The sequence below is a fragment of the Numenius arquata genome, chromosome 1 (genome assembly GCF_964106895.1).
Source record: "Numenius arquata chromosome 1, bNumArq3.hap1.1, whole genome shotgun sequence".
Lineage (NCBI taxonomy): Eukaryota > Metazoa > Chordata > Aves > Charadriiformes > Scolopacidae > Numenius > Numenius arquata.
Genome location: NC_133576.1, coordinates 55,214,160 through 55,240,777, shown reverse-complemented (window position 1 = coordinate 55,240,777; position 26,618 = coordinate 55,214,160). Strand labels below are relative to the sequence as shown.

Genomic DNA, 26,618 nt, shown 5'->3' with positions numbered 1-26,618 from the left:
AGAAAGAAAATGGCTTCCAGATTACAGTAATTTAAAAATGAGCAAATAGATAGAAATAGGCACTTTTTAGTGGCATGATTAGGTATTTATATCTCAAGAGGTCATTTATTTTTGTTTACTACTCAGTAATTTAGGATTTTTGTGTCACTGTGGAACAGCACTAAATAGTAAATTGGAAATGGTTTAATGGTAAAAAGCAGCCATCAGTGTTGAGAAAAATAAATCCGTATAGCTCCCTTAGAAGAACGCACCCTTCTTGCATGCAATCAAGCACCATAAAAACAATTGACTTGAATGAACTTTTGATGAGTTCTTAAATGTGCTCCCTTTAAAGTTATTATCATATGACAGATGGGAAGTAAACTAGCTAGGAGTTCAGAGAGGTCGGATAAGGCCAGCTATAAAGAGCTGTCTGCCTGTTGGGGTTTTTTTACCCTTTTTTCTCCCCCTTCCCTTAATGACTTTTTGCTGTGGCATATGTGACTTTTTTTAAGTTTGCTGTATGCACTCTAATCCAATTGCTTTGTTTAGTCAAATGAATGTTTCTTGTTTTGTTTTGAATTTTAGCTTTTGTTTTTAGCATTAAACGTGCATTTTTAATTAGGATATGTTATTAAAGATTAGATTCTCACAATGGGATGTGTGCCAGCTCTTGAAATGAAGTCATGCTTGTCAGGAGATAGTAAATAATAAGCTTAGTAAGGTTTAAAAGATGTGTCTTGCAAAGCATTAGCCCCTGTAATGAGTGCAAAGTGGCAACAGCACATAAATATCAATTGTTTTTCTCCAGTGGATCTGTTTGAATATGGGTTTTCTTAATGTGAATTAAATTTTCTTTTGCCAGTTTAATGAAACAAGCAAGAAGGGATGTTTGTCTTTTGAGAAACCACAGTTTCCCATCCCAGAACAATGACTTGTTTTGAACTGAAGGGGAACAATCCAACATTCATACAGTATCTTGTGATCTCTGTTCCCAAAACCATGTTGAAAATAAGAAACTGCTGTCCAGCAAATCCCCATTTAGCTGCAAGGGGGAGTCTTGGATTCCCACTTTGCTTTTGGGACAGTCTGTATTTTTATCCAGAATCTTCTCGTACTCCTGGGAGCACGGGCTTGGAGCATAAGGTTCCCTGTGCTCTTAAATACCTTGAGCATCCTGGCTGAAGTGTGTGTACATGTGGCTGGTGTGCCCAGGGTGGCATTGGCAAGAACAGGAATTGGAGACAAGGATGGGTCTGTCTCCATCCTAATTTCATCAGACAAAACTGTCTGCAATCATGCCCTGAAAGATTAAGAGCAGCTTTTGACATCTGTGATCTTAAATTCAGGCGTCTAATTTCTGTCTTTAAGTGCACGAGTCTCTCGGTGGGCCTGGGCAGAGTAATTCCTCTGCTAATAATCTGTGCAGTGGGTTTTTCATCGATGTTTCTGATGTGTCTCCTGGCCCCTGTAGGAGAAGGAGAAGCTGCCGTAGCCCTTATTTGGGGTACAACTCTATCCTGAAACAAGGGGGGAAGTGGGAACACTATGTTGGGATACAAATGTATGATGTGGAAAGCAGAGTAATTTAAGTGGAGATGAGAAAAAAGGCATGCTATGCATGCAAACATATTCTCAGTCACTTTTGTTTTATGCTAAATTCTTTTTTTAAGTTATATTTGTAACATTTTTGAAATTGCATATATAAAATAAGTGCTTGACTCAGGACCCATGTGGTGTGAGATGTAACCCTGGAAAAGAGAAATTGCTTTTGCTAATGAGCAAATATTTCACTAAGATTATAAAAGAAAAGAAAAACAAAACTGGACAAGAAATGAAGAAAATTCCCCATATGTAGTAACACAGAGACACTTACCAGTAGCCAAAACCTGTAGTATCTGGTGCTGAAACTAAGTAGCCACTATGCAAAGTAACAGCATATTGCTGTGGGTACCACAGTCACCATTCTTGGCTAACACACAAAACTTTTGTGCTCAAAACTGGAAGGCCTTAAGAATCCTACATTTCAGTTTGTAAGAAACTCTTCTCCTGCGTGTCTGAACAAAATTACAGAAAATGGTTCTTTATACCTCTGTTTTTGTTTTTTTTTTCCCATGTGCTGCTGAACCCTCTGTGTGGTTGGCTTTACTGGGGAGATACCAGTATTTCAGCATCAGGTGAAGAGGCTGCTTGTCACCCCCTGCATCACAAGTCCTCCGACTCCCCCTCATTACAGAGGAGGGAGAAGGTTAAATGCCTTGTGTCATCTCTACTTTAAGCGCACTGAAGCATTTCTAACTGACTGGCTGCTTTTTTAATGAAAGAAATTTGTCTTGTAACAGCTTTATGTGCCCAGCTAATTAAAACCCCTCCATTATATTACTCTCCATATATCCTGTTTGGTAGGCAGAAATCGTTTGCTCTTTGACAGATTCATTTCTTGTTGATGTTGCTTTTGTAGGACGCCTCTGCGTTGGACTTGTATAACTTAGAAATAATAAGGCATTAAGGCATTTTATACATTGGAACATGCAAAGATTTGTTAATCGTTAATATAGAAAACATTTTCAGTCTTGCTTAGTATCATAAGATGCAGTTTGTTCTGCATGCGTAAATGCCTCAGCTTTCTGGCAAGACTAAGTTGAGGGACATTTAGTTTGATACATGAAGCTTGGAAATGTGTTTTAAATAAAGAAATCATTACAACATAGGGTATACCTTTGCTAGCAACCTTTTTAAAAGCTGTCAGGCAGGAGAAATGCCTTTTTTAGTGAGGAGGCAGGATTGTCTGTACTTCCTTAGGCACTCAGTGTGGGTTGATGCCCTTCAGGTTATTTGAAGCCTTGTATGTTTTTCCAGTGGTCTCCTTGTTGCAGCACTTTGATTTCTACCATACGGATCTGCGTGTGCACAGGTGGGAGTTGAAGACTGCCATGCCGCCTGTCACTCCTGATTTGAGACCTGGAGGTCTGAGGAACTTCACCCAGCTGGGAAGCTGGATCGGCTGTTGAGATGGAGCCACCTTCTAAACAAATCATACATACTCTGCTTTTCCTCCTATCTTTTTCTCCTGCCAAAAGCTGTGGAATGGACTGAGGATTAACAGCCCCATTAACTGTTATCCCAGCTGTCAAGCAGTGCCTTGACAAATTCTTTGGTGGTCATGTTAGTGCAGATTCTGTAGCACATTGAAAAGGGAAAAAGTCATTATTAGTCGCTTAAAATTTTGCAAATGAGGTTTCTATTTAGGATATTGTTTCTGAGCCTGTTGACCAAACAAGTTGGGTTCTTTTTGCAAATGCAAGAGTGTTAAGACGACCAACCACCCCAACCTCCCCAGAAGGAAGGGATAGAGAGGGGCTTGAGTAGGCACCTTTCTTCATCCCTAAGTAGAGAATTGTTCATCAAGGACATTGTAGCCTGAATGGCATGACAGAAAAGGTGAAGTGAATTACTGTGTAGGTTATTTGGAAGGAGAGATCTGGTAACCAAATGATAATTGCGCACACTTCTGGCTGAGCAGTAGAAGCCGTCGCAATTTGCCATCTGCTTTGCCATTATTCTGACTGAATGTAGGAGGGGAGAGAGTGTTTGTAATTCATAAAGTGGTATTTTGGGAGAAGCTTGGTTCCGGAAACCAAGCGGATGGGTGCCTGTTGTCCTAGGCTCTGCAAAACGTAGGCCCTGTATGACCCAGTTTGTCATACATGAAAAGAGAGAGGCAATATATGAATAGAAGGACAAAGAAGAGCACTTCAAGCTTTTTGTTTCATATAGATTATCTGATTAAATTATTTTGAGTAATAGGAAACCCTTCAGTGTAAAATTCCTGCCTGCTATAAACTATAGGTCTGCTTTGATCTTGCTCAGCGCTTATCATTGTTACAACGGTAAGCGAGGCACTACAAAACAAAATTCTGCTGATGAAAAAGAAACAAACGCACCGTCAAAACCTATTTCAGAAGCTCCTCGAAGCTGTGTGAGAAATACCAGTGCTTTGACAAGATGCTGATACATGGTGTTGCTGTGGGTATCAGCTGGATCCCCATCCCATTTGTTATGAGGGCGGGAGGGGCTTCAGTACTTATTGCTCAGTAAGTTACCGATTATGAGTCAGGTCATAATAGGACTTAAAAGATTTTTAAAAATCCTCTACAGATAAGATTAAATAAGATAAGATCGTTTGGTGAGTCTGTATAGTATGTTTGTGCGTTAAATTCAAAATATCAGTTGGGGTCCTGAAGAGTACTCATTATTAATAATGTCATGGTAAATGTTTACATTCGTGTAAGCTTTAGCTTTTATTTGTACCAGTATTTGTGATGGCTTGTAAAGGAATGTTTCCAAGGGTATTTATGGACTTTCTCAAGGAAAATTTGAAATGACATCATCTTAGAGTTTGAGACTAAGCCTTTTCTGGTTTTGAGTTTGCATAAAAGAATCGGTGATATTAAAATATCAAGACTGGTAGGAAAAGAAGCCAACATAAAAATTATAGAAAAACAAAGTAACTGATGCAAAGTGCCTTGAGTAAGCTATGCATGGTTTTTCTTTTTTCATCTCATGTCAGTAAGATATTATGAAAAATGCTTGTGGCATTTACCATGCGCCAGGGCGGATCACAGGGAAGAGCAGGTGGAGACACTTACGCTTTTGGTAGAGGGACTAAAAAAAGGTATTCCCTGGCTCTCACTGTGGCCCACAGTTGTGTGGTTACTGGTGTGGGCGCCAAGCTCCAGATGTGCAAGGAGAGAGGCTGCTGCTGGCAGCTCCGCGGCTGTGCCGGGGCAGCGCTGGTGTGGGGCAGGGGGAGGTGTCTCTTGCCGTAGCCCCGTGCCTCCCTGCAGCGTTCACCGGTTATTGATGTCCTCACTGGGGGTGAAATTACTTGGCACGTGAGACAGGCCTGTGTCCAAAGAAAGTGTTAACCCTCACGGTTAACAAAGAAACCTCTTTCAGGTTAGTTAATCTGCAGAAGGCGAGGAGGGGGGTTAATATCGTGTTTTTAATTAGAGTTAGGTTTCCGAAATTGATGGCTGCCGTTGTACAAAAGCGTGGACTGTGTGGAGCTGAGAGAAGTCAGAAAGCCTGCTTGGTGGGTAGGCGTGAGCTGAGACACCTGCAAAGTCCTGGAAGGCAGTCCCGTAAAGACTAAGTCTGTGTAACTGGCGCTTAAGCGACCAGGTCTGCGATGCTCTCATTCTGACTCAAGCAAAACAGAAAAGTCAAGTTTATTCATCGCCCTACAGTGTAGCGAGAAGCTTTGTAACAATTGACATTTTTGTCATGTTTTGAACACTCATTAGCACTTCAGATTAGCTATTAAAGGACATGAAACGTTTAATCACCACGTCTTTCCTTGTTAGCAGTAGTCACTAGTGCAATGCTTTTTTTTTAAAAAAAAAAAAGTAATTACGTGAAAAAATTATACTTTAATGATTTTACTTGGAATGCAGCAATTTCAAGCATTAAGATTACTGGCTTAAGCAAGCTACATTTTCTTCTCCCTGAAATAATGTTTTTAAACTCTTGAAAACTGAAAATAGTAATAAAATAATTCTAAATGTCATGCAGAAGCCTAGAAGATCCCCTTTACTGCCTCTAAATGTTTAGGCATTTTTAGTGTTTGGTGCAAGGTGAATACTTTCACTCACGGTTGAAACTAATGATTTCTCATCTTCTAAAGGTCTGCTATTTAATGAAATATTATAAGCGTGATACAACTTTGGTTCTGTAACAGTGACACATTCATTGAATTGCTATTTTCTTCCCTAGTACTAGTTAACTATTTAAAAAGCTATTTGGAATAGATTCCCGACTAGCTTTAGAAAGGAGCTCTCTCAATTATAAATTAAAGGAAAATTTATAAGCCTAAGAAATCCTCAAAATACTGAAGTGCAGCCTTTTATTATGTTCTCAGCCTGATATTCAAAAGGTTCCAAATAACAGTAAAATAAAATAGCCAATTCCTTCAGCGGTCTGTAATTGTAGGACCTTTTGCTTAAATTGAGATCTATTCCTCTGTGCAAAATCGGCCTTTAATCAAAATAATTTTTGTGTAACTATTTGTATTCTAAAAATACAGAAAGTGCAAAATATTAAAAGCAAACGCTCATTTTTAATGGTATATTCCAGGGAACTCTGAAGGGAATGCCATGGAGAATATCAGTGAAAGTTTGCTAATTAACCCCATGCCCTTCCCTTTGCTGTTCTAAATGGCCACGACCTGCCCCAAGCCGTGGTGGGTGAATTCTTCATGGTGAATTCGTGCTGTGAGGATTTTTTGCCAGCTTTGCTAATGATGAGGGCACAGGCAGCTCTGTATGGGCAGTGATGCCCCAGTGATGCGTGGTGAAGCAGCAGACGGGATCCCATCCCACGTGGAGGGCAGGAGGCAGGCCAAAACACTGTGGGGGGTGTGTGCCTTCTTGCAACTTCTCCCCTGGCTCTGCGGGGAGTGAGTGGCGGGTTGTCCGGCTGCCCACATGGGGAAGCATCAAACGGTTTTTGGGTAGAGATAGGAGGTGGTTGCACCAAAGTCTTCCCCAGCTGGAACAGATGCAGTGAGGGACCCAAAGTGGGGAGGAATGGAGGTGGTTTTGTATGTGGGAATTAGGGATAAGAGAAAGGGGACTTTTGTGGCTGTTGTTCCCACTTGCGTTGATGAGTTGGGACCAGGCCAAAATGCACTTCTTTCTCCTTGCCTCAGCCACCCGTGGAGAAAGATAGTGGACCTCAGGCGTTGACTGCTGGAGTCAAAGGTCTTGGGAAGAACTGAGATGCAGAGAAGTAGACTTTTGTTTCCTGCAGATGCTGAAGGGTAAAGTTTTCTTTCAGGAGTAACTGTGAAAACCTGACCAAGAAAAACAATACCTTGTTATGTTTTTCCTGCATGCCAATGGGTTAAATTTTCCTATTGGCATTTAGAGGATGCTGAGTGATGAGGACTGAGTTTGCAGAAGAAAATCTTCTTCTTCTCTCTGGAGCTTAGCTTCTTTCATACAGCGAGGGGAAAAACAACCTCTCTGCAAGCCTGGCTGAATTGTAGCCTTGGTGGTAAGCAGTGGGGAAGGTGAAACTGGAGAGTAAGATGCAAACAAAGAAAGGTCAGTTACTGCTAGAACTAAATACATTTTTGTGGGCTTGACAATACAGCAAATACTTCTTTTAAAAAAGGGAAGAAATATTGTATATACTTCACAGCTTGTAGAATCCTAAAAATATGTTTATCCTTGGCAAAGTGTCTAAAGGTCTCAGAAACGGTAAGACGTTACAAGTACCTTACAAGGAGACATCTGGGACCCTGCCTCTTGAGATTTCAGTGCAGGGTTTGAGCTGGAGAGCTTCTTCCCATGGGCAGTGTGTTAGGTTCTCAGGTTTTGTGCAAAGATTAACTCCTTGAAATTTAATTACCAGCTCTTGCATGTTTAAAACACTGGCTGATTTTTATTTCTTTTTTTCTAATACACAGCATGAGAAAGTCTTGAAGACCAAATTCAGGAAAAAAAGAGAATCAAGAGAATCAAGTTATTCTGCCAATAGTGCATTTCTGGATAAAAAACAAAAATGAAGGAAGAAGTCAGTAGGCCTTATGGTTGTATAAAACTGCACTAAAATTAATTTTGGAACATGTTCTAATATATTGTACTGTCTAATACTGTGTGTTTAATGGGAAAGCTTTTTCTTTAATATCTCTAAATGCTTTTGAGGTTTTCACAATATTCTAAGGTAATCACATTAATTTCTGAGAGAGACTGGGCATACTTAGGTCTGACGTTTGTACCTTCTGTAATATCGATTAAATTATTTAGTCTCTGCCCACTAACAGCTGAAGGGACATGAGTAACTCCGCAACTTTGCAGTAGAACTAAAGCTTCATCACCTAACAAGATGTGCAGACTCACCCTTACATAAGGCACTAGTGTGATCTACTCTAGTTTCAGTAGGAGTATTCCCATGCTTGAAGTTAAAATCATGCACAGTCTCAGAAATGAGGCCCATACTTGAGAGCTACAGTGTAGCTGAAGTACATAGACCCCGGAAACCTTACTCTGGGGATTTTCTGATTTTGACTTTTTTTTAAATTTATTTCTGCAGCATTAATATTGTATTCATGCTAGCATCTAGCATTCAATTTGTGTGTGGTTAGTCCTTAGTTACTTTATTGAGGGTAGTATGTTTTGGGGTTGCCAATAGCTGTGAAAATAATGTAATAATGAATAGTCCTGCAAAAGTACTTGTGTACAGACACTGTTCCTCTGTTTTATCTGGGATGAAGGGTTTACTTTCTGGGAAGCTAAAAAAAAGCAGTTGTTGTTGTTTATGTCTGTACCCTCAGAAACTTTTTCTAGTTGTTCTCATCCAAGGCATTTTTAAAACATTACTTTCTCATTGATTTTGTTTAATTGCTTCTAGTTGTTATAAAATATTTGGGCATTCACAGGGCACTTTTCCCTTCGAGATGGGAATAGGCCTTCTTGGGAGATTTAGAAAATACTATTGCTACCAACTGTCTTAGATATAAATTGAAACTTGCTAATTTACTTATTAAAATTCTTTCAAAACTCAAAAATGTTAGGATCTACAGATTTAAGTTGGACTATGAGAGCCTATAATCCTCTGCATCCAAATTAGCCTTCCTCATCATATGTGCAGAAAGGAGGGGAGAAACATTTTGGGATGGAGTTCAATAGCATCAGGCCAAACATTGAAAGATTGTTTGCACAGCTGTGTCTAAGCAGTGACCAAGCTGTTAAACAACCTAGCGGGGGGAAAATGAATAGAAACTCCTGTTGGCCAGGGGACTGAGTTTCCTGGACAGTGCTCAGGACGTTATGAAGTCATTGCACATGCTGGGTCAAGGCTTTTACCCATATTTTCCCCTTGCGCTTGGGAATAATTTGTGCTTTGCTTTTTCATAATAATATAATTGGCTTAAGCATCTGAACAAAATTCTGTATTGACGAATGATCCACTGTAGTGTACTTACCTATAACTTCAATTAGGGAATCTTTCCCTGCCAGTGAACCAATTCACTGATGTGAGAGGAGACAGTGCCTGTATATCTGTCTTGCTTCCTTGCAAATTGTAGATTATGAAACTGGACTACTGAGCAATAATTTAATCAGTGGCATCAGAAGAGCATTAAGCTCCATTAAACGTTGGGTCACCATCAATGTCAGATGAGTATTAAATTATGGCTTGCAACTTAGCAGTACTCATCCAAAAGGCAGTGCTTAGGTTCTTGGCAAGCACAGAACAGTTTATTATGGAACAGATGCTTCAGAGCTTAACATATGACTGAAGTGTCAAGTTGTGTCAGAGAAGATGGGCCCAACACTAATGTGGTGCTTAGACTTTGTGAGACACATGTCAACGAATCGCTCCCTACCTGAACAATGTGGGTTAAAAGTGTTTCATTAATAGGATCTCCTGTTGAATGCTTGGAAATCAAAGCACTGTTCTGTCTGCCAAAGACTGGCTTATACTGTCAATAGGTTATAATAAAATTCTCTCTGCAAATGGTGGAGATGCAGTTCTCCTGATAAGGAGGGAGGATCCCTCCAGGCTCCTCAGAGTTTGAATTTTTATGTAGAAGAAACATCATTTTCTTTCTGGTTCTGGCAGACTATAATAGTGCCAGCCTGCTATTTGGAGGATGACTTTAATACCTCTACCTGCTAGTCACAGATTTTCCAAATAACAACAGTAAGGTAAAACTAGTAACGCCCTGTCTGGGTAGCTTCGCTGATGTTAGCAGCTCTCATGCAGCAGCTAAATCATTGAGGCTCTTGTCAGCCTGCTGTTTGGCTCCTGCCACTTAAGAAAGCTGTGTGCTGCAGGAGATGCTGACCTTGGAGCTATGCAGGGAGAGAGAGAAGGGTGAAAAATGGATGCTAGAATAAAATGTTTTTCCCATTCCTGTTTAGGTGTAAAGAGAATAAGGAGGAGATAAAGAAGAAAGGGAGTGGGTTGAGCTGGTAGAATAACAGATGTGCTGAGGAAAATTTTTGCTGGCGGTGGTGCTGGGAAAGGAATAAATGAGTGACATTTATATAGGTAAAGCTTACCTGGTCTTTATGCCGCCTCTACTTTGGTGACAAGATGTGTTCTTCTAGTGGGAATCCTAACAAGCCCATCTCCTGAAGATGGTCATTAGGTTTCTTCCCACAATCTTGCCCATGGTTAAGATTTTCTTATCTTACTGTAACCACAAGTTGGCCACATAGTCTTACCAGCACAATATTGTGGCAGGATATTTCAAGCCATGTTACAGGTTTTCGTCTATTAAGGATTGCACCACTGGTGCTCAGGCGTTGCCAACTAAATTCTTGCTGGTGTGCAAAACCCATAGTACTTCTGTTCTGTGGCAGTGGGCTGCAGATGGGAATGTTGCAGTTCCAGCTGATGGAGCCTGGGACAGCTGGGCAGCCGGCAGTGGTCTTCAGGGAGGAATCCTGTCATCTGGCTGCAAGATTGGCTGACTGAGGTGCTGGGGCAGTGTGTTGCCAGACCACTCCAGTCAAAAGTCTCCAGAATCTCCTTCTGCTTATATTTTCCCCCTAAAATTTGGCCTTTTAAAAAGTACTGTCCCAGAAATCTGTGTGTCCTACATTGTTATACTGTTATTTTTCTTTTCAAAAATATACCAACAACTGGTTGACGTTTTAATATTAAGCTATTAATATTAAAGCTTCAGAAATTTTTTCCATTTTCCACTTTTCTCCTGTTACAGTTGTGAAACTGGCTGTTTTGCAGAGAACCGGCTCTGAAGGGGACTTTAGCAGAGCAGAACCTATCGTGAGAAGGGGAATTGCACCTTATCTTTACAGGCATTAGAATTGCCATTTCCTATCTACTAGTGCTTCATGCATGCTTTATTATTAAAAGCCCTGTTATTTCTGAAATAGTTCAAGTTAGCGACGAGATTCTGAAAGAACTGAAGAGTGTTAAGGTATTACTGTTTCTTAACAAGAGGCTGAAATAATACATAAGCACTAGAATGCATATGATGCAGTGCAAAATCAGAATACAGATGATAAATATGTGTTTAACAGACTGGTTGGCATTTGGAAATGATGCTGGAAATAATCTATTTGATACCTTAGAACAGGTACTTGAAATAAATGTCTTTCAAAGAACCCCCACACCCTTTAAATCTCACTCAGGTTCAAAAAGTTTCTATTTAATGGGACCAAAGGAGTCTGTGGCAGGTAACAAGGACAGTCTTTTCCTCCAGTCTTTAGCAACAAGGAGGAAGGCATTCAAAGTCAGGCAGAATTACTATGATAAAAATATTAATTATTATTACTTCATCCAGCTTTTATGACTACTTGAAGTGGCATCCACCAATGTTTCAGGTACAGTTTTAAGAATAAATATGGAATAAGGATTCTCTCATACAGTAAGAAAATTAGTACATGTAACAAGTCCTGAAGTCCTGTTAAACTCTGCAGAGTGAAAATTCACTTTTTTTTTTTTTGTACTTTTTGGTTTAATTTTTTTTCCCAGCTTTTGATTAGGTCTGGATGAGGTGCTAACGGAAAAACTTAGTATTTTATACTGATACGCCCTCTCCATTTCTTTTCAATAGAAAGTAAACAATGCTTAAATGGGCAGGAGATATGAAGGAAGACCAAGAAGTATAGTGCAGTTGGGTATATATAGCTAACAGAGGTTTGAACAGCAAATGTTTGAACAGCATTTACCTCCTGGTGGTGTCTTGTGGAATGAGCAAGAATATCCATAATTGGGACACTTTATCCCACACTGACTGAGACGAGTATTTAGTTCTACCAGCCAGGGATATTACAGGATAAAGGATGCAAAGCACACAAAGGAAAGCCAAGCTCAAAATTAATTCAGTTGAAAAACTTTATATGTGGTTGGTTGGGGTTTTTTTATGTGATAAGCTATGGCAACAATATATCAGAGCTTGTGGAACTGCAGCCATGTTAAATCTCAACTCTGGTTTGCCATGCCTTCCGCGTGGCTTGGGGGAAGGCTGTTTGTAAGCAGGGCTAAGCAAAATGCATGAGAGCATCGCTTTACCTTATGCTGCCTTCTGGAGGGCTCCGTACGAGTAGAGCTCTCACGGATGGCAATTTTCTGTGATGTTTCTGGCTTCTTTCTACGTGAATTACTTGGGAGGCTGAGCATGGTGTGCATCTTCCACCTCTTCATAGATGGTTTTCAATGTTCCCTGCAACAGCAGCAAAGTGTGGGGACATCAGGTTTTTCTTTGGGTTTCCCAGCATTAGGCCTCTGAATTGGTTAACTAAATGTGTATATATGTGTGCATTATAAAATGTTAGTAGCACTAAACTGTAGCATTTTGCACAAAGATATATAGTGTGTAATGCTAATATTTAATGAAGTACTTCATCCTCTCTTTGGGGAAGAGCTTCAGGGATAGCGATTTCATACCATAAATTTAGTGCTATGCAGTTAATAGTTAAAAACAAATTGTTATTAATTTTGTGTGACACATGTACACATTACTTTCCATGTGAACGTTCACTTCTCTTTCCTGGAGATACAATGTTGACGAGACTTGAAAGAGACTAATATGTCGCTGTAGATTAATTCAGTCTTTGAAGGGTCTAATTCCTAGTTACTGCTTTTTGCTCATATGGATAAATTTTATGAGCAAGTGATTATGCGAAATGAGAAACTAGCTAAAGTGTAACTGAGGTTGTCACTTCAACAGATTTTTTTTTTTATTATTATTTTTATGTATTTACAACTTATGTAAAGCTGACAACATTGTTTTAAAAAGTATATTGCCAAAGAAAATAAAAAACTAACAAGTGCATTTTTCCATGATCCAGTTGTGTGGGTTGCACTCCCACTTTACAGGCTTATGGTTCATATTGTAGGTTTTAGATTATGGAATATGTTCTTCTCTTTTAACAAGCACGAGGGAAGAGCAGGCATGTAAAGTTGTCCTTGCCTGTGCTTTTATGTAAAGCTCTCTACTTTCAATATAATTTGAAGCAGATTGTCTTAGCCAAGAGGCTTAAAGCTGAAATGTTTTTCACTTCTTAACATACACAGGATCTGTGCATATCAGAATGTAATAATGCTGTACTTGTAGGACTGTTTGCAAAGTTACTTGAACATATTCTGTCTGATTATGGGTGATGTCATTGGGGTTCTGGCTTAATTCTGAAATCCTTCCTGGGAGTAGGCAGATAGAGCCAGTGAACGCTGGATGATTTTGCTGCTATTAGAAGGAAAATCAAATCTAGGGGAAGGAAGAATAATGTGGAACGTGGATGGAAGTCATCGTATAAACACTCACAACCAAGCTTAGCATCTTGTCCACTGTTGCTCCAGAGAGAGGTTCAGTGTAACTCTAGCAAAAAGGAGGAATTGCTCATGTTGCAAAATGAATTGCATTGCTTATAACCACACTGCTGGGCTGCATGAAATCTGCCTACCCTCTGTGATGGCATCCCAAAATAAATCTTGAAGCCTTATCTGAACCATTAACAGATTTCTCCAGTGGTGGGAGTCAGTGTAAAGTACTGAGGTAAAGGAAAGCTTTAACAACTGTTGTATTATGTCTTCAGGGACATGATGTTCCAGCTTGCTCCGAAAGGATGCCTTCTGACATAATAAATTCTTGGCAGCAAAGCTGGTTTTGGTGGTGAAGAACTATAATAAAGGCTGTGGTAGAGCTTATTTGACTATTTTACGTAATAGCATATATTAGCCCATGTAAGGGAAGGAGAAGAGGAGCGTCCTTCTTGTGACAACAACAGTGTGTTTAATGTGGCTGCTCTGCAGCGCGCTGTAAAAATGCAAACATGGGAAGGCATTTGAAAGAACAACCAGTACTTATTTACTTACTTGGTTAATGTCAGGGGTGTGCTTGGCTTACATAAACATCTTCTGACTGTCTTACATATTATACTTGTTTTTTCCCTTTAATATATGATTCATTTATATTTTGCGGAGGGGTGGAATGGTTACTGAGACATTGTATGTGAAGTGATGGAGGTGATGAGTATTAGAAGTATAGCTTTCCCTTTCTTCTTCAACACACTCCTACACATATCAAAGTATTTGACCAGTGATTTTAAGTTACAGATGTTTCTTTGTCATGTGGAGGGGGATGTACAGCTTTTTCTGCCCACAACCCTAAAACTGTCCCAAATCTCACACTGTGCTGAATTGTGCGAGCTTCTGCTAAAGAGAGCTCCAAGCCTGGGAATTGCATGGGCGTTGTGAGAAGGAAGAATGAATGGGAGGGAGTTCACTCAGAGTTTGAAGAAACTTTCCCTCCTGTCTGCCTGCTGCAGGCTTGGACACTTGATGGCTTTGCACTTCCTATAGTCATGTGCTGGTGTGAAGAAGCACAGCTGCAAATCATCATGGGAGACAGTAAAAAGCTATGGAAAATGAAGACTTTCTTATCTGAAGTCCTGAGGGGGTTTTCCAGCTTTATAGCCCCTTCTAAACTGTTGAAGAAGCCAATACCACACCTATTTAGACAAAGCCTCTCATCCTTAGGGGATATGGTGGTTGCATTTCAATGCTTAGTCATATTTGGGAATTTGGTAGTTTGTCATTGCTGTGCTGTGCAAAATTGTTCGGAGGGCAGGTGCTGTGTATTGGTGCAATTGGGGTTGGAGATGCGCAGCCATAGCTGCAGGGCTGGGACAGATGGAGGGCTGGTTTGCTTTGAGCAGACCATGCCCTTGCTAGCCCTTCCCAGCTCTGGTACGGTTACGTTGGTGGTGGGCTTCAGCCTGGTGGTACTCGCTTCAGCCTACTCTAATATCATTAGCGCTCGGTGTTTGTTTGAAAGATATGTTGGAGAAGTCATCAAGCCACTTGCTGTTGTTAGATGGACAGTTGATCTCCCTTGTAAACCAGTGGTGTAGCCTTTTTGTTTGCAGGCACCAGAATGTTATGTTTGGTGATAAACTGAGTTTTAATTTTGTAAAGTTGCTTTGCACTAGTACAAAGATAAATCTCTAGAAACTCTTAAGTCAGGAGGATACTGTTGAGAAAAACTTCTTGTGCTTGTTCATAAATTGCTTTATATTTTAGGGGGAACGAATTAGTAATAAAGTTACTCCTTAGTCTGATGTATGGTAACAAGTTCCTAGAAAACATCAAATCCCCACAGTCATAATGATGCAGACAGATGTTGTATGAGGAATCATAATATGATAAGTGTTTGAAATTTAAAAAAAAATTATCTGTTGAAACACAAATAGCCATTGGTTAAAGGCATTTAGAACCCTAATTTTTTAATGTTGATTGAAAAATGTCTGTATGATAAGATAGTTGCAATGTATTCTAGTTTACATGTGATAATTGGAGCAGAAATGTAGTACTTTGAGGAAGAAGTCAAACATTCATTGGATCCAAGAAGACTTCCCTCTCTTGAGGTACTCTGCAAACTGGAGCTCATGTGAAAAATGAGGAGAGTGACTGAGAGTGAGAAAACTGCAAAGTTAAACAGAGTAGAAATAAAAGTGGCTTTTGAGAGATCTACCTTTATTAACTAGCCAGCTTGAATTTCATGGAGAAAGAGAAGTTTATCAAGTGTCTTGGGTCAGGGCCATATCTCCTGGTATATTACTTTGTACAGACTGCAGTATCATGGGATCTTGAATAAGACTAGACTGGCTGGATTCTTGTGTATCATAAAAATATATTACAGAATCACAGAATCACAGAATATTTTTGGTTGGATGGGACCTTTGAGATCATCGAGTCCAACCAACAAAAACAAACAAACAAAAAATCCCAGAACACCAAACACCAAAACCAAACCAAAACAAACACCCACAACCACACCCCGTCCCACCCACAAACAGACACAAACCAACAATCTCAGGCACTAGAGCATGCCCTGAAGTGCCATGTCTACACGTTTCTTAAATACCTCCAGGGATGGCGACTCCACCACCTCCCTGGGCAGGCTGTTCCAGTGCCTGACCACTCTCTCAGTAAAGTAATTCTTCCTGATATCTAATCTAAACCTCCCCTGCCGCAACTTCAGACCATTTCCTTATTGCATGTAAAGTGACATTATTATTATTATTATATTATTATGTAAAGCGACATATTATTGCATGTAAAGTGACAATGCCACTTTCTCCTCTTGATTTTGCAAAGCTTTGATGGTACGTTCTGTGTCCTCAAAGCTGCTTCAAAAATCATGAGGGCATAGATTTAAGTATGAAAAAAAATAAGAAAGTAATGGGATTGTCTCTTTGAAATTTTAGGAGTGTATTTCATTCAGTATTTGTAGTTTTATAATCTTGATAATGCTTAGACAACTTATTGTAGAACTTCTGGTTTTAGTAGAATACAATATTTACCATTCCCCTCCCCATTAGCCCATATAGTTTCTTTGTTCAGAATACACGTAGGATTTGGTGGTGGGCTTGGGGGGCAAAAAAGAAAAGAAAGCGTGCTGAACTTCTAACCCTGAGCTTAAAATCTCTCATTTTATACATTGAATTATGAAGATGAATGCACACTTTCTCATCCTATCCCCATTGTGGCTGCCCTAGGCTGCTGTAGTAATGTTTATCAGGAGTAAATGGATACATTCCTTTGATTAGCTTCATTTGAGGGATTCCTGATACTTAATGATGCTGTGGGTTGTTTGGCAAGCTCCTCTCCCTTCCACTAGCAAAGAGATTTCCGCTCCCATTATCAGCCACACTAACTTTTCAGCAAACTTCAGCATTTCTCATGTGCAAAGGCCACAGCTGTAGTTGAACAATGTGGTCGTTGTAATCCAATAATAAGAGTCCTAAATATAAAAATAATTATAACTTCTTACGTTGAGAACAATATTGATAATCAGGAATACTATTCCTTGAATATTATAGAAATAGTGCTTGCCACTGGTTGTTGTAGCTTTATCCGTGTTTGAAGATTTCAAATACATTGTAAAACTTGTATGTGCTTGTGTAAAGATTTGGGTTTGCTATACAGATGGGCATAATGGAAGCAAAAAACTCCCAGAGAAATATGAATGATTACATTTATCAACAGTGAAACAGAACACTTTGGATATTATTCTTGTAATTAGCAAGTCTAACTTGCCATTACAAGCCCTGATTATAAATAGTCTAACAGCAAGGACTGATTTTATTGAAAATATTTCCTATTAGACACTGCAGCCAGTCTGGTCTTGCTTATCTTTAAATCATGTTTGTAATAAGTCTGCATGTACACTTTCTGTCTCCTTTTTAAAATTTCATTTTCTTTTCGAGAAAATCCTTTTAAAAGTTGGTTAATGTGAAATTCTTTGTAAAGTAGAGCTGTTGATGAGCCATGTATGATCCACTCAGTCCTAATGTTTCTGCAATTTTCTGGTGTATAAAATTGCTATTTATTGCCAACATGGTCATACAGTTAATATATCCAGGTCTTGTAAGAGTTCACAATCACTAAAAGAGAGTGTTGTCTGTAGGCACAGAAACAGCAGAAACTTCAGTGTTGGATTCCTCTAACAGGATTTGATTTTTAATTACCGAATTCTTAGTGACTTGATTCAGTACTTCTTTCACCTCAAACTTCTGTTTTAACCCACGCTACCGGAAATACACTCTTTGACTCCCGAGTTCTTACCTGGCGTAAAGCCATCTCCTTGTTCACTGGTGGCTTTTCCTTTGACTGAACACAGGCCCTTCTCCTGGCAAGTACCTTGAAAAGAACAGGCCAAAATGCAAGGTCTACAATATACTATTTCAGTTCCTCATTTTGCTCACCTCTTCAGGTGCCTGGTGTGATAACTTCCTTATCTACGTCACTGTTGTACACAGTACCCGTGGTCTAGTAGCCAGGGTCTCGGCCTTTATAATACCTTCAGGAGAGGCTGCATTTGGATTATGTTGCTGCATGTTCATATCTTCTGTCTTTCGAGTTCTTCATTCTACAAACTTAACATGCTTTTCTGGATGTAGTAGCATATATCTAGTAGATATAAAATGGGTTTTTTATGTATTGTGTTTCTCTTTCACTGCCTAAAAATGTAGGTTTTACTTAGCAGTACCTTTCAGCTAATGTTTTGATTATTCCTAGAAAAAAGGAATAGTCAAAGATTCCTAGAAAAAAATACATCTACCCTAAGCTTCACATGGAAAACATGTAATCTTATACTATATTCTGTGAGTATGCATGTTATGCTTGAAGAAATAATTATTTGCATCTTCTCAGTCCTTTTTACTGTTTGTTTTCAATGCTTTTGGAATTTTCTTTGACTTGGATATATACAGAGAAAGAAGGAGAGGGAGTGAGAGAGAGAGAATAATTCTGTAGAGTGAAACATAAACATGTTTTGCAGTTAACGGGCTTTTGCCCGAAATTGCAGATAGTCAGTGCACAAGGTGATTGTCCTGCTCATTTGCAAATATTGCTGGAATCCAGGCATTTGGCAATTCTTTTCTTCATTAATCCTGTAGCCATTCATAAATCTGTGGCCAGCAATTATTTTTTTTTTCTCCCCAGTTTAAAATATATTGTAATTTTTTCCCAATCTATAGTGAAAGCTGCTTCTGATGTTTCTTTTGCTGTCCTACCTGCAGTGCTCCTCTGTGACAGGGCATTACTTTTTTGCGGCCGTCCTGTCCACAGTAGGCATTTGCCATCTACTGCACTTAAAACATTCTGTTCTTTGCTCTGTCTTTTGGCACTGATAACTGTGACATCTGTTTGTCACATATGAAGCCCAGGAGGTGCTGAAGACCCCGAAGCAGTGAGCATCCCTTATGTGGGCAGAAGAGAGTTCTCTTTGCCTCTCAGGTGGGGAAGCGCCTGGCTTTGCTTGCTCCCTGTTTCTGTGGTGACATTCAGACCGAGGAACATGGAGAGTTTCCAAATGCCCATCTCCCGTGGACAGATTGAGGGAAAACTTGGCCTTTTCTAGTCTCCCCTCTCGTGCTCTAGTTCTCCCAGGGAGGAAACACGAGTGCGTACCTCAAATAGGAGCTGCTGTGGTGGGGAGAACTGCCTGCGCTGGGCTGCCTGCAATATCCATGCCCAGGAGCAGCTCTCTGGTTGAGGTGGAAGAGAGGGAGAAGTTTCCTGGCTGCTACTCTTGCTCTTTGACATAAGGAAAGCTTGTATTTTTGTATAATTAAAGTGAATAGGCTAGTATCTTACCAGCTCTGGATTAATAAATCCTAGGTGTAAATGCATGTCATAGCACAATGTTTTAATTTATTAGGAACTCAGTTGAACATTTAAGCTTGAAACCTACGTAGATTCACGTGCACTTTCAAAGGTGGTCAGTCCTTAAGAATCATTGGCTTAAATGTATTGCGTATTTAATGGTGAGCAGGGAGAAAACAAATGTGACTTTTTTTCTGAACATTTAATGTTTTAGTGGTCCCTTCCATCATGCTAGATTAGGTAAAAATGTTGCAAATAATAGTTTACAATCTGAAAAGGCATTGGATAGTGCTACATAAATGCCCAGGTTATATTAAACTCTGCTTTAATTTTTTTTTTAAGTGACTTGTTAAATTCTGAACTACAGTCCATTGCTTGATTTTGCATTTGTTAAGGTGTAAAACTGATGGAGTTCATGTAGAGCATACTTTTTCTGTTCAGATTGAAAGATGAATTTGTTTGCCTTGTATTTAAAGAAAAAGAAAAACCCCAAACCTGTCATTTGTTTTTTAAGAAAGCTGTGTCTTTCCCTCCCATGCAAAATCCCATGTATTCCATGTATTGTTTGTATGCTATTGCTTTTCAGTAAATGCTGGGTTTACAGAACAAGGACTTGCCAAGGGAAGTTGTCAGTTTGCATCCTCATTCTGATTTACCAGTATACTCCCTTGTCGAAGGTTCAGGTATGATAGTTAAACCTGTAATGTTCATCATCTTTCTCTTAACCCCAAACTGAAAGGAAGGCTAACAACACAACTTTATTTTCACTGTAGTTTTCCAATCTTAAGGAAAAATCCTTTTGCTGGCAAATTTGGGAAGAATAGTCTACTTAGTTGTCACGATTTTTAGAACTGTATCTTCTCATGTATATCTGAGTAGCTGATTACAAATTTTGGTTCAGATCTAGCCATAGAAAAAGATGATTTTAATACTTTTTAGACTCTTAGAGGTGGGAGGAAAGACTGAACTGATAGCAGAGGAGGATCAGACTGTGAGGTATATTTCATGGAGAGGGTCATTTGAGTTTGAATTACCACAGATGTGCATAACCTGTTCTGACACTGAATTACAGGGTGGTTTGTTGGTTTACTTGTTTCAAAAGATAATCTCTTACACACATCAGAATAAGTAAGACAATACCTCAGAGAGATCATGAAGTGTACAGTTGTGTTATTACTTAGAAGATTGCAAGCGTGGAAGATTTCCCTGGAGGCTGGCGCTGCATTTTGGAATCTTATTCCAGAAAATCGTATGAGTAAAAAAATGAAATTAAACATTTCTTGATCGGTTTCTATGTGCCATTTTAATCAAAGGAATTCATTGCATAGAAATCTGCCTGATCCGATTACCCATCTGTGAGCCATTAAAAATTGTTAATGATTTGATGAACTCTGACTTGGCCCACACAAGGGTAGAACTCAGTGATGGAGTAGGGGAAAAAAAAGCTCCATTATGTTTTACTTGCAAGAGAAACATTTTTAGAGGACTTTTTTTTAATGTTAAAAGCACTAGCTCTTCTTTTGGAGGTGGTTTCTCTACTTTTGCTATTGTTTTTTATTAGTTTAGTCCCACAGGCAAGTAAACCTTGCTTTAAACTTAATGAAAAGACTTGTTCCTTTTCCGTTAATGCACAGAATAGTCCATCAGTGTACATAACACCTCGGGAGTATGCCAGCTGGCAAAGATAAGCAATGTCTTAACTTAACATCTTAAATGGCCCCAATCAAACTGCCAGGTAACGAGTGTATAGTGGGATCTGGAGAGCATTGCTAGATTCTGTGGTTGATAAGCTCAGGTGGAAAGCACGTGGCGCAGAGGAATGCTTCTTGAATAGTTAGCAGCCTTGGAGGTCTGTGTTATTTCTGGAGCATAAGAATCTTTCAAGAAAAAAGAAAAAAACTCACATTATACAGTGTTTCCTTTAAAGAGTAGGTCTAAAAGGAAGAGGAGTACCTTCATACAGTTTTACTTTAAACTCCATTATTATTGGAACATCTGTGCCTTTACATATAGTCAAAAAATCTTGGGGTTATTTTGGATGAGGAGCAGAGTTGTTGAATATGAGACTGTTACTTGTGTATTGACATGACAAAATTTGTTTGATATACTGTGGGGCCTTATGCATCCAGAATATAATAACGAACATGATTTTTGGACAGAGGCCACTGTTCTTGAAATATCCAGGACTGCTGGATGCTTGGCAACCTTAAGTGCACCCGTGGCCGGGAACAGGGAATAATGCATCAAACTGAGTTATTTGCTGGGATTCCTGTGGTACGTGGGTTGTGTGACACCCTTGGATATGAGGGCATCTGGGGGTAGAAGTAGAGCAGACCTTGACGGCTAGAAAACTTTCTTACTACATTGTGGTTGGGTGGATGCTGGACTTGTAGGAATATCGTAAAAGACGGAGTGCTCTTAAGGAAGCTGTGCTTTCCCCATTAGCTTTCAGGGTGTTTCCATGGACCCCAGGCACCTGATTTTTTTTGGTATATCTTGTCCTGTCCCAAGGCATGGGACATTAAATGGCATTATCAGCCAGGGATGCCCGTTCCCTGCAGCTCCCCTCCTGTTGATCTGAACACAGCAGCGGCTGGCCGGCTGCTGGCAAACAGGGCTGTCTGCTCTGGCTCTGGTGACAAAAGGTGTGGGTGAGGAATGCTGGCGGCCTTTTTGTATTATTATTATTTCTGATCTGGGCAGAGTTTTGTTTACAAAAAGAATTGCTGCTCTTAATTAAGAAATAGAATGACAGAAATAAATTACTTTAAAAGGATGTTCTCTTTAGGGAATGAGGGGAAGTAATTGTGGCAAGCTATTCTGAAAATGTCACGCAATCTATGGTTAAATTATTTTGTTCTTTCCTGGCTGTAGTTTTTACGAAATTGGTGAGTCAAGCAATTGTCAGTAATATTTTTGTTGTCTTAATCTTTTTTTCTTACCCTATATGAACTACATGCATCTGTCTAGATTACATCTGAATGACAAAAATATATAGATAGCAGGAGGAGGAAGAGTAATGGCTTTATTTAGAATTAACTGTCAGTAAGTGTTTATTAAGTGCATCTGTCATATGTCTTATTCTGGATTTGTGTTGCTAGTCTCTTAGCTGGGAATTCATTTTTTTTTTTTGATACCTGATGACGTTGAATATTTTAATGTTATTGTTCTCATTTAGCAGTCTATGTAAGCAGTGTGGGACAAGTTCAGGAATATCAGAAGTAGTTACTGCCTTCTTTTTTAGTCATTTAGCAAAAGCACATCTATGGCCTATTTTTAATACATTTTTAGATGAAATATTTTATGTATTGTCAAGAATATTCAATTTCTTTCAAAAAATAAGTGCCATTATGCATTTGACTGTGCTTGTAAAACAGTTCATGCAATGAATATATCAGACATGAAACTTGGACTAAGAAGGGCTTTGGGAGAAAATACATACAAATATGGATAAATATAGAAGGTTCACGTCAGATAATTCAAAATAATGGTATTGTGTGTGTGTGAACAAGTAAAGTGGATTCAAGATTTGAGAAAAATTATTTCCTTTTGCAACCTAAATTTAAATGTCTAAATGAGTTCTTAGAGCACTGCGATTTGGTAAATGGCTTTACTTCTCAGGTGTCAGGCAGAGACGAATACCTGATTTTTATTGCTGCTTGTCTGTTTGCTAATAGTGATGAGCATTGCCTAGCATGTGAGAGAGGGATGGCGGCATTTGGATGAATTCAGGGCTCCCATTGAAATGCCTTGGGAATATGCAGGACTCGTGTTCTTTGACATGTTCTGAAGCAATGGTGTCTAAGAAAGAGAGAAATTAAGATCATCCCTTTGTACATCACACTGACTATCCATGTATTGTGTTATTTTACAGTGAAACTTTACTTATGATTAACAAGCAGTTCTAAGGCCAAAGGCAGAGTATTCATTATTTAAGTACAAAGGGAAAAAATATCAAAAATACAGTGGAGCACCCCACAAAGCAGCAAGCTGTGTTGTTTTAACCTTAGTGAGTGTTCCTGTCTTCTTTTCCATAGGTATGTGTGGCAACCAGGTCATTTTATGGATCAGTCTTTGTGGTTCTGAAAATTCAGTTTCCCCTACTGTAGGGGAATGAAATTTAGGAGAATAAAAGCTTTACTAGATCATTGCTTTTACTGAAAGTTTAACCATTTATATTTTCTTTGTTGGAGAATTAGGGAACAATTTTTAGCTCCTCACAAGCTGGTCAAGCACATCTGAGAACCAGGCTGTGTGGCGATACATGATCAGTCCTGGATCACCATTTTTGTTCTCTGTCAATATATTGTAATAGAGTATATGAGTTATTTGAGCAACTATTTGATTGGAAAGGAAAATGAATGCAAGGCATAGCTCCAAATCCTTGATTAACCTAGACCATTAAGTGGCTTTGTTTTGGAGGCAGGAAATCAGCGGGCATTGTCTGGAAGGACGTGGTCAGAGGCTGCTGGAATTGGGGACCTACTCCTGTGTCTTAGGCCTGGACTATTGATTTACAGCGGTTTGCTTGGGGTTTAGTTTTGGTGTGTGAATTCTAGAAGTTAAAGCTGGTGTGTTGTAACAGGACAGTGTGGGTGATGCTTGTCCAGGGTCCAAGCAAGGAATGGCAGGCTGGCCTGGCACTGGGGCATCCCTGCCTGCAGTACCAATATGTTGCTCATGGGAGTCTCTTTGGAGGTGTGGCTACACCCTAAAAGGGATGAGTGAGAACCAAAAATGCAACAAAACCAGTTCCAGAGAAGCTGCATGCTATAAGCTGGGGCTCTTATGAGACAGATGGGGCTCAGCAGCCAGATTGATCTTTTCTCCTCCATGTACCTTCAGATTTTTCATTCATTTTTACTAGCAAGTAAAAATTTCCTTGCTTCCTTGCAAACTAAGTAGATGGCTTTTCAAAATCAGGGATTGTTTGAAGACAACCATCAGAAAGGTGGTACCTCACAATAAGCAGTTAAATTAATGCATTCAGATTTTTGTCAAATCCTGCTACTCGGTAGCAGACCTTCCATGATCCATTGGAAGGTATTCAGACACAAATTTTAGATGGACAACCAAATACCCAAGAGTCTTCTTTATCCCCTTGACACAGGGATGTACACACTGCAGATCTTCCCTCTACTAGTCTGGCTCTCTTAGGCAAAGATTGCTGGGAAAGAGAAGCGTGATGGATTATCTCATGTTCTGCAGTGCTCTTTGCTCCAGGCAAAAACATGTAGTCAGCTGCATGTCATTAGACTGATAATCAAACTGAATAGCTAGAATAGGAGTGGTCCCCAAAGCAGGACCAGGTACTGTCATCCATGTCCTGAGCAAATGTGTTGCATGAACTTCTAGGATCTTTTTTGGCACAATGGGCCTGTTTCTGCTCCCCAATTACTCTGTTCTGGGGAGCACACCCAGGTCTTGATTTTAGTGGCTCAGTAAACATTTGTGTGCCATAAGCAACTCCGTACTGCTTCTGAACTGAGGTACATTGAGCTGAATCTGCTGCTGCAGTTGGGGCCCAGTTTGCGCATTTGCTGTGCTACCACCTTCCTTATTCTTTGGAGCTCTTTGCAGCTTGTTTTAGAGTCTGGCATGATCTGTGAACTTTCAGGTGGTTCAGCAGCGTATGAACAGTCTTGGAGTAGGAGGGATGCTATGATGTAGCACTGCTGTTTTGTGTGTCACTGCATGGGGCACTGTAGTCAAATGTCCCATAATGAGACTGGGTTCCTAGCTGAGAGCATCTCCAGCAGCCCCTCCTTGTCATGCAACCTACCATGGCAGAGGTATGCTGGGAGTGATGTTAAGAGACACTGATAGCTAGTCATTCCTGGATGTATGGCGTTAAGCATATTCACACTCTCATTATTCCCTTAGAATTTATCTCTGGCACAAATTCTTTCCCTTGTTTCCAATCTCTTACAATGCTGTAATAATTAACAGCATGTGTTGATGTGCTGCACCCAGAGAAGGATGCAAGTCTTCGTCCCTTCCATTGTTCCCTCTTCTCCTCTCCCCTCCCAGATGTAATGGAGGCGTTGCTAACATACCTGTTATTAGGGGCTGCCAGACAGGTATTCGTAGTCCAGTAAACTACAAGAATTCAGGGCTATGTTCGGGGTTCATGGGTGGTTGCTATCATCCACAGATGGAAAAGCCATGGCTGCCATAGCTCTCCAAATCTTAAGATTTCTGGGTAGCATTAAATTTTTTGTGATGTTGAAATACTTCTCTGAAAGGTAGGGCAAGTGTCCTCTGTTGGCTTGATTTTTGGTTCCAGCCTGTTATTACTTCCTATGGCAGTACAAAATGTTGCTAACTTTTGCCTTACCTTCTTCCATCCTGTTTCTGCAGGTCTTGATGATTGCCTGCAGCAATACATAAAGAACTTTGAGAGAGAGAAGATTAGTGGTGACCAGCTACTACGCATTACTCATCAAGAACTGGAAGATCTTGGAGTCACACGAATTGGCCATCAGGAGCTTATCTTGGAAGCAGTAGACTTGCTCTGTGCACTGGTAAACTTCCTGGGGCAAAATGGCGGGTGGGTGGGTGAACACTGCCTAGTCACGGTTTCTGTATTCAAATTTCTAGTCCTAAAGACTATCTAAGTAGTTCAAGAAACTCCTGACACGTAATGTATGAACAATTTAGCATTTTAAAGCAGAGGCAAGATAAAGAGCAATATCTACTGATGGGATGGTGCTTATTAAATAAATTGGTATCAAAGACTTAAGGCTTGCATATCTGTAGAAGAAAAGTTTATCTGAAATCACAAAAGAACTAGACAGGGTTTGGTTTGGAATGTAAAACAGTTATATATGTGAATGCATTAATAGAGTGCCAGTTGCCCTTTACAAACAAAATGTCCTGATATTAACCATGTCATTTTTCACTGATACTTTAATGCAAATTATGTTTTAGATGATTATTCAAGCTTGCTGAAACATAGAAGCTTGTATTTCACAGTAGAAAGGATTAAATACTGAAATAATTATCTTCTGTGTAAATAATACATACAGCTTTGGTGGAGCACACAGGGGGATTTTGGTAACAATCTTTTCAGTCAGGTTGCATCACGCATAACTGGGATTATCCCCTCGGTGAGGGGTGTGGTGCTGACTTCACCCTTCTTACAAACTTTTTGTTTGTGCCTTTAAAGATTAGTGATAGATTGGGCACACTCTCTGCATTCTCCACTGTAGCAAGGATTGTGAACAGTTCTGCTAAGATGTACTTGACTGCCTAAAGTGGTGTTTTGTGGATTCTTAATGCATACTACTTTTCCAAGCCTCAGAAGCAGCTTTAAGAAAGCTGAATCCCAGTAGAGGCAATCAAAGATGGTAGGCTGAAAGGCTCTTCAGAAGGGCTTGTGGATTCTCAGTATGCAGCAGCTTTTCTGAATATCCTGTTGTTGTTGCATCTTTGGGAGATAAATGTGAGGGGTAATGAAGAGAAGAGAGAGAAAACAAATAAATGCACAA

General features: G+C 39.7%; 1 protein-coding gene across 4 annotated transcripts in view; it reads left to right on the top strand.

Annotated features, from left to right (window-relative positions):
- CNKSR2 (connector enhancer of kinase suppressor of Ras 2) overlaps positions 1-26,618 on the top strand; it is a 222,132-nt gene that overhangs the window by 11,768 nt on the left and 183,746 nt on the right. For all 4 annotated transcript variants that reach the window (XM_074149949.1, XM_074152442.1, XM_074151617.1 and 1 more), the window contains exon 2: positions 25,489-25,652. In XM_074149949.1, coding sequence (XP_074006050.1) covers positions 25,489-25,652 — 164 coding nt within the window. The remainder of the gene's footprint in view (positions 1-25,488; positions 25,653-26,618) is intronic.